Below are 8281 nucleotides of genomic sequence, written 5' to 3'. Positions count from 1 at the left end.
GTAAGCTATTTTTCAAGCATGTTAGGAAACATATATAACTAGACTCAAAAGCAACATTTCCAAGGTGTTCTCACTGTATAGGGGAGGATGATGGCCGGTAACAGATTTTTTCCTCACTTGAAGGATGAATGTGTACAGCATTGTAGGGAACTCTGAAACTAAGCTGTGAAAATTTGAAAAGGTTCCAGCAGTTGGAAAGCCACCTTGACAGCACTCAGAAAGCTGAGAGCTGTCCATGAAGGGTTATAACAGACAGCTCTGGAGAGGGTTAGAAACTGGATTGAATTGCCCACCCCCCCCCACACACACACATACCTTTTCCTTGTGCTGGCAGCTCTGCCAGACACCTTGACAACTTAACCATTGGCTTAAACATGTGGATGGACACCATGTCTGGACTTTCCCTGAAGACTCCTGTCCCAAAAACATAAGGGAACCAGTGTCTCTCACAAACTCTGTTTTAGCTCTGATAGTAATATTAATATAGATGCTTCACTTTTTGCATGTATCTATGGCACTCTAACTTGTGTAAACTCAAATAAATATGCTTGCATGTGTAGACTCAGGCCCTGTAAACTCATGCTCTCTCTCTGCAGCAGAGCCTTGGAACCCCGGGTCTCCCCACTTTTTCCGTCTGTCTATGTCTACAGCGTTTCCTAATTTTCTTCCTCCCCGTATCCCATTGCTCTGCCTCAGGTTGGGGTTAGCAACATGTGTTGCCCAACATGGGGCACGAGCAATTCTGAGCCAAAAGGGAGGTGATGAGGGAAGAGGTGGTTGGGGGAAAATCAAAGGAGGGGGTAACAATGCTGGAGGGGAAGTTTACTCATCACCTTATTCATGTAACTGTAACCCCTCTGTACAATACCTTTACAGTAAAAAATATATATATTAAAATTTTAAAAAGAGTTCATGATCTGGAAAATGCACGCTAGAACACAGTTCAGGTCTGCCAGGATAACAAAGGGGAGAAGATTTCCACCACAAAAATTGCTGCAAATGTAGCAATGGAGGGAAATAATCTGGCTTCTGAAATGAAAAGGCCTATAAACAGGGAGAAGTTATCCCATTAAGAGTTTCGTTTTTAAATTCTATTTATCTGGTGAAAGTTTTGTGCTTTGTGTTTTGTCTTGTGCTCTGTGTTGGTTAGTGCTTGTTTTTCTCACAATAATCATATGATTTTATTATATAATGGGCAAAAATGTCATTTGCCACTGGAATGCTTATAAACCTAAAGATGGTCTTCAATTTTAAAACCTAAGTGCACCTTAAAGTTTTGTTCAGAATTACATATACATGTATGTGTGTGTGAACATATTCAAGCTGATCTAATATTTTAGTGCATATAAATTTTCCTCATAGTATGAAAACTAAAGTGTTTCTGTTTTATATGGTGATATTTTCTAGTGTTGATATTTCCTGAAATTACTTGCTTTTTTACTATTATCTGTACTGTTCTAGCCAGCAACCATATAAGAAATGAATCTATGTCAAGGAAGCTAAAATAATAGAAAGTAATTACTTGGTGTTCTGCTACCTAAAGATTAAAAATTCATAGTAACTGATTTAAAAGATTGTATTTCACTACTCCTTTAACAAAACAAGATAAGAAAATTTCACCTTTACATTTCCATGGATAAATTTTAAAACCCTATAAAACGCTACCAATGAAAAGTGCTGCCTCAAAAAATGTTTGGTAACCCAATAATAGAACAGTATTATATAGAATCTGTTTTACAATCTGTGTGGGACTCTTTTCCAAATACAAATATTACTCATCATATAGATGACATACTGTTGACTTTGCCTGAAAAAAATATGTTAAACCTTTTACAGAGCTGCAGAAAAAGTTGTCATCCTCAGGACTTTTGGGAGGGGGGGAGTTCAAAGCGTTTCTGCCTATGCATTACTATTCTTACGTCATACAAAGAGATTAGAAATAGTTACCAAAAAATATTATGGCAAATACCTCTTTCTAAATACCTAGGACATCTAAGATGTCACTATCCAAAAGGTAACATGTTCTTATTTCTAAAATATACAAGATGTAATTTTTAATTATCCTATTTCAGAGGCACCTCTTTATAGACATAAACAAAAAAGGAAAAATAACTTGTTCAGATGCAAAAATAAAAAGAAGTACTCCCTTTATCAGTCTACTCAGCAAAATGAACAATTTACTGTCATCCAACTGTTCAAAAACAGATGTTTCTTTTATCTCAGTACTGATTTTCAATACAGAACCACATCTTTAACCAGAAAAACTTCTAAGCATGTAATCACTCATTTTCTTTCTTTTTTACTGTGATGAGTGTTCCCTGTGCTATTAAAACACCTGCTTCTACTAGTGCTAAAGTATAAACTTACAGAAATACCATATTTTATCAAAGGTCAAGCTGTAGTGATAGGTTACAACCATATGCTCAAATATCAGTTAATTAAACACAAAGAGGTAAAAGGTCTACAGGTCACAAGACCTTCAAAGAGCAAATAAAAATGACATATACTGGAAATTTTAAAAATTTGATTTTTCTATCCAATACGTCAGTAGTAAACAAACATTAAAAGGATTTTTTAATTAAAAATTTCATGTCAACCTATATGGTGGAAGGATGATACTGACAGTAACTGGAAACTCGGAACTGTTAAAGTATGGGGCCATGGTTATGCTTGTGTCTCCACAGGCTCAACAGATGTTTAGCTGCCAACCCAAAAACCAAAACCCAAAAATAAAAACAAAATCATCTGACACCCAAAAACCTTTGGAGGAGTCCTTCAAGAGGATGAAGGTGACTAAAGGCACCAGTAAAACAGCACCAACCAAAATGGTGACCATTCCCACCTGGAGACAGATAAAAAAGCTTTCCCAAAAAGTTAGCAGGTGTTTAAAAAACAATGGACATAAGATTAACACAGTATCTTTGTTTGTAATAATGATGGCACTTATTCATACTGCTAGTGCCTCATGCATGGTGCACGCCTCTGTCTGGGGGGTTCCTGTGTTAGGTATATTGTACTTAAATTGTTCTGTGATGTGCAATAATTCAAAAGTGGCAACTATTCATTGGTTTAAAGATGGAGTTAAAATATTTGGCCAAAACAAATCTAAGGGACCTTGGACAAATGCAACTAATCAATCTAAAAGAGATAATATCCAATTAGATGTAGTCAAGCCTATGGCCTCCCTCAACGATAAAGGAAAATATTATTGCTCCAAATTACAAATGTGTTATATGCAAGACAGTATTCTTACAAAAATGCATGTTACTGTATATTTGGTTCCTAAATCAAAATTTACTGATACTCCAAATATTTGGCTTCAATTGGCAGTTAATATCATAAATGAAACTTCCTTTTGTATTAAGAAAATTCCTCTGTACAATATATCCTATCACAAAATTTAATTAAACTTGTTAGCGGTAAAGGATACAAAAATGTAACTAAGGATAAAACTACTGAACATGAAGATAAAATCTTAAAAAATAAATTAATTATAAAACTTTACTTTTATAGCCCAGTATAAATGTTTATGCTTTAGTTGTATAGATGATCTTAGCAACTGTTCTGTATCAAAACTCACTTTGTCTAAAGAAAAATACTTGGTGCTCTCTGGTCTTTCTTTTGTAAAACCAAATATATATCATGCTTTTAAAAAAAAATATTATTCAAGCACTCTGTTAGAAAAGTATCCAAAAAACTAAATGTGATCTCCCTCCAGTTGTGATGACCATCTTGTCTTGCTAGATACCGCTTATACAGCTGTAGCAACAGCTTTTATTCTACCTGTCCCCACACTTGTAGTAGGTGTACCCCCAAAAAAATGAATCAGCTCGCTTGTATTTTTCACAAAGTAACAAATATTACAGCTATAATGCTGAAAAAATAAATCAAGAAAGAAAAAATTAAAAATGAAAATTTTACAAAATCCAACTGCCATAGATTATTTGTTGATAAGAATCATTTAGGATATAAACTGTTTATAGGATTATGTTGTTTTAATATAAGTGACAATTCTCAAAAAATTCAAAACCAGTTGGAATAGCACAAAGAAAATTAAACAAGATAAAATAAATAGCGATAACTGGAAACTTTCAGGCTGGCTATCTTGATTTTGACTTTTTGGGGGGACCAGTAACCACAATCTTGGGGATATTTTGTTGGCCCCTTGGTGTCTTTCAGTGTTTCTCTCTAACATTCAATGTGTGTTAACTCTAACAAAACAAAAAGTAATGATTTTTCCAAATTAATAAAAGGGAACTCTGAAGCTGAACAATGAAACCTGAAAAAGGCTTAAGAGGTTGGAGCAATTTGGTATAGACAAGCCACCTTGACAGCACTCAGAACCCTGAGAACTGGCTATGGAAGGGTTAAAACAGGCAGTTTGGAGTGGGTTAGAGACTGGACTGTCATCACCCTCCCATCCCTACCCACAATTTAACCTTGGGCTAAATGTGTCTGGACTTCCCCTGGCCTACAGTCTCTTGTCTCAAAAAAATAAGGGAACCAGTGTCTCTCACAAACTCTGTTTTAGCTCCGATTGTAATATTAATATAGATACTTTACTTTTTGCATGTATCGATGGTAACCTTTCTTGTGTAAACACATATGCTTGCTTGTGGGAACTTTGGGCCTAAGTACAGCCTTGAATCCTCTGGTCTCTCCTTTTTATGGGGAGGGAGCGGGGGCGGTCCAGTCATGGGGCCTGAACTCTGGGTCTAGGCGCTGTCCCTCAGCTCTTCAGCTCAAGGCTAGCACTCTACCACTTGAGCCACAGCGCCATTTCCAGCTTTTTTTTTTTTGATTATGTGGTGCTGAGGAATCGAACACAGGGGCTCATGCATGCAAGGCAAGCACTATACCACTAAGCTACCTTCCCAGCCCCCTTTTTTCTATCTATGTCTACAGTGTTTTCTAATTTTCTTCTGCCTGGTATCCCATCATGCTGCCTCAGATTCCTGCTAAAAACACAGGATCATACAGATAATCTGGGGAAGGACAAGTATCAAAATACAAACAAACAAACATCGTACTGGTTGGGAATGTGGCTTAAGGGTAGAGTGGTTGCCTAGCATGTACTGAGTTTGATTCCTCAGTACCACATACACAGAAAAAGCTGGAAGTAATGCTATGGCTCAAATGGTAGAATGCTGGCCTTGAGCAACAGAAGCTCAGGTACAGTTCCAGGCCCTGAATTCAAGCCCCAAGACAGAAAGGAAAAAAAAACCATAATGATCTTTTCTGGGTATAACAAGTGAAAGAGAAGGAAGCATTTAAGCTAGTATTGCTAAGGAGTACAGATTGAAAATTGCATAATATTTCTTGATTTTGTTTACATTTCATTAAAAAAAATGATTGCAGAAAATGTGAATTCACAAAGGAGTACAAAGAAGGAAAAATCAGGGGAATGTATGAACATGGAGTTTGTGTCTAATTTGTAGTCATCATGATCTCCAAGTCACAGGAATCAAGAAAGGAAGAAAGTGCTGGCCACTGGTAACTCATGCCTGTATTCCTAGCTACTGAGGAAATTGAGGTCTGAGGATCACTGTTTCAAGACAGCCTAGATAGGAAAGTCCATTAGAAACTTATCTCCAATTAAAAAAAAAAAAAAAGATGGAAGTAGAAGTGGAGCTGTGTTTCAAGTGGTTGAGTGGCAGCCATGAGGTAAAAAGCTCAAAGACATCACCTAGCCCCTGGGTTCAAGACTAAGGACAGAGAAAAGGGGGAAGGGGTGGGGAGAAGAGGGAAGAGGAAGGAAGGAAAGTAAGAAAGAAAGGAAGGAAAGAGATGAGGGAATAAAGGAGAGAAGAAAGGAGGAAGGAATGGAAGAAGGAAATGAGGAAAGAAAGATTAGGCACCTTCCAGGAAATAAACTTGTACATTTACATAATTCATAAGCCATTGCTTTACTATGTAAACAGGGAAAGTCAATAGACCTGAAATATGTCATTTTTACATGTTTGTGCTTCTCAAAAGGCTTTTCCTGGTCCTGTGCATGAAATCCGATGATTTGGAGTAACCTCATCCAAAGGATAATCCTCTATATGCTTACCGGTCCTGGAATTTTAGGAAACATCCTTGTACTTGTGAAATATGTATATATTTTAATTATGGGTCTTGAGAAACAAAAACCCATATACATTATCCTCATTCACTTGGTTTTCTCAAATACACTAATTATTTGTAACTTAGGGATCAAAAGTATATTAACTACAGATCTTTGTTTCATAAACTTCCTAAGTGATGTTGGTTGCAAAACTGTGCTTTATATGGAAAAACTAGCTCGAGGCCTTTCTGTCTGCAACACCTGTCTCCTCACCATGTTCCAGGTCATTACCATCAGTCCCAGAACCACCCAGTGGAGAAAGCTCAAACCACAGACTGCATGGCAAGTTCTTCCCTATCTCCTCTTCTTTTGGGTCTTGAATGCTCTGATAAGCTCCTATTTGCTCTACTTCATGACAGCATTCAAAAGCATGAACAGCTCCAGAACTGGGTATTGTCATATGCATCAATCTAGCCATGTATTTAGGTGGCTTTGCCTCTCCCTCATGGCTCTCCGGGATGTGATCTTTCAGAGTCTCATGGGCTGGAGCAGTGGGTACATGGTTTTCTATCTGTATAAACATTACAAGCGAGTCCACTACCTTCATAGCTCCAAATGTAAAAACAATTCCACCCCAGAAATCAGAGTGGTTCTAAGTACTCTCATTCTCATGGTCTGTTTTCTTTGTTTTTATTGGACAAATTTAATCTCCTCCATCTACCTAAGTTCTGCTATGGAACACAACTGTACAATAATAAAGATCAATGTATTTATAGTCCTTGGGTATGCTTGTTTCAGCCCCTTTATCCTGATCATCAGGGATGCACATGTCACTAAATACTGGAATGTTCACTGAAAAGTGCAAAAGTTACTTTCTACATCGATTCTTCCATGAGCCAAAGGTGTAATGCATGAACAATTGCTTGTCCTAACATTCTACTACAGCAAATCATTAAATTAATCAAGACTTTATTTTCATGGATTTCTTTTTATTTTGAAGAAATCTAGTTCTAGAAAAATCTGACATAGATTCAGAATCCAGGATATCGGCAGAACAGATCCTTACCCACTTCCAATTCCCATCCCTTGCCTAATTTCCCATTCCTTGCCTAAGTGGAAGAAAATATTTCTGCTCCCTCAAATGAGTTTATTTTTCCCCAAACCCTCACTTTTAATCAAACTGTTTCTTTTTTGTTTCTTTCTTTCTTTCCTTCTTTTTTTTTTTGGTCAGTCGTGGGGTTTGAACTCTGGACCTGGGAGCTGTCTCTGCACTCTTCACCTCTAGGCAAACACTCTATCGCTTGAGCCACCATGCCACTTCCCCGTTTCTTGCATTACTGTGCCATCAAATAAGCTTCAGTGCTCATAATCTCAGGCAAGTTATTTACTACCTTCTAAGTATGTACCAGGAGCTCCCTAAACAACAATGACCATAAAAGAAAAATGAGGAAGAAAAATGTTAGAAACTATCCTTTATCTGAGTTGGTTTATAGGACCAAGAGAGATGATCAGTAGGAAAAAAATAAAAATAAAAGGAAGAAGCGGCAGCTGGGAGCTGGTGGGTCATACCTGTAATTCTAGTGACTGTGGAGGCTGAGATCTAAGAAGTGAGATTCAAAGCCAACCCCAGGCAAAAAGTCTGTGAGACTCTTACCTCCAATTAACTACCAGAAAATTGGAAGTGGCACTGTGGTTCAAAGTGGTAGCCTTGAGCAAAAAGAGCTCAGGAATGGCTCCCAGACCCTGAGTTTAAACCCCATTACCCACAAGAAAAAAACACTGCAACACAAGGGATTCTGCTAGCAAGTGTTTGACACTTATCAGGAGTAAAGTCCTTTATACAAAGCTAAGAATATATTTCTGCTGTACATTCTAAATCCAAGTTAATCACAAGATACAGATGGATACTTTACCATGGGATTTATGTCTAATTTGTAGTTATCATCATCTCCATGAGATTGGAGGAAAGGAAAGGGGGGGAAGCAAAGAAAGAGCTCAGTCACCTTCTAAGGAAGAACTATGAGCATTTACATGGCTCAGAAACATTTTCTTTCATGAGGGTAAAGAAAAAATCCACATGCCTGAAATGTGTCATCTTTGTTTCTTTGTCCATTTCAGTGTCTCGCTTAGACCTGTACATATAGTCAGATGATGTTTGGCTTCAAAAACATTAAAGAAATTGATCATGAGAAACACTGTATGCTGATTAGAAACACATCCAAGACCATAATGGTC

At 37.3% G+C, this 8281-nt stretch overlaps 1 protein-coding gene across 1 annotated transcript; it reads left to right on the top strand.

The window, feature by feature from the left end:
- Window positions 1-5980: 5980 nt before the first annotated feature.
- LOC105996934 (putative vomeronasal receptor-like protein 4) lies at window positions 5981-6902 on the top strand. The gene has a single exon (XM_013031173.1). The coding sequence runs from the start codon at window positions 6006-6008 to the stop codon at window positions 6900-6902; it is 897 nt and encodes a 298-aa protein (XP_012886627.1). The 5' UTR covers window positions 5981-6005.
- The last annotated feature ends 1379 nt before the right edge of the window (window positions 6903-8281 follow it).

The sequence above is a fragment of the Dipodomys ordii genome, unplaced genomic scaffold (genome assembly GCF_000151885.1).
Source record: "Dipodomys ordii isolate 6190 unplaced genomic scaffold, Dord_2.0 Scaffold138, whole genome shotgun sequence".
Classification (NCBI taxonomy): domain Eukaryota; kingdom Metazoa; phylum Chordata; class Mammalia; order Rodentia; family Heteromyidae; genus Dipodomys; species Dipodomys ordii.
This window is presented reverse-complemented; position numbering and strand designations above follow the sequence as displayed.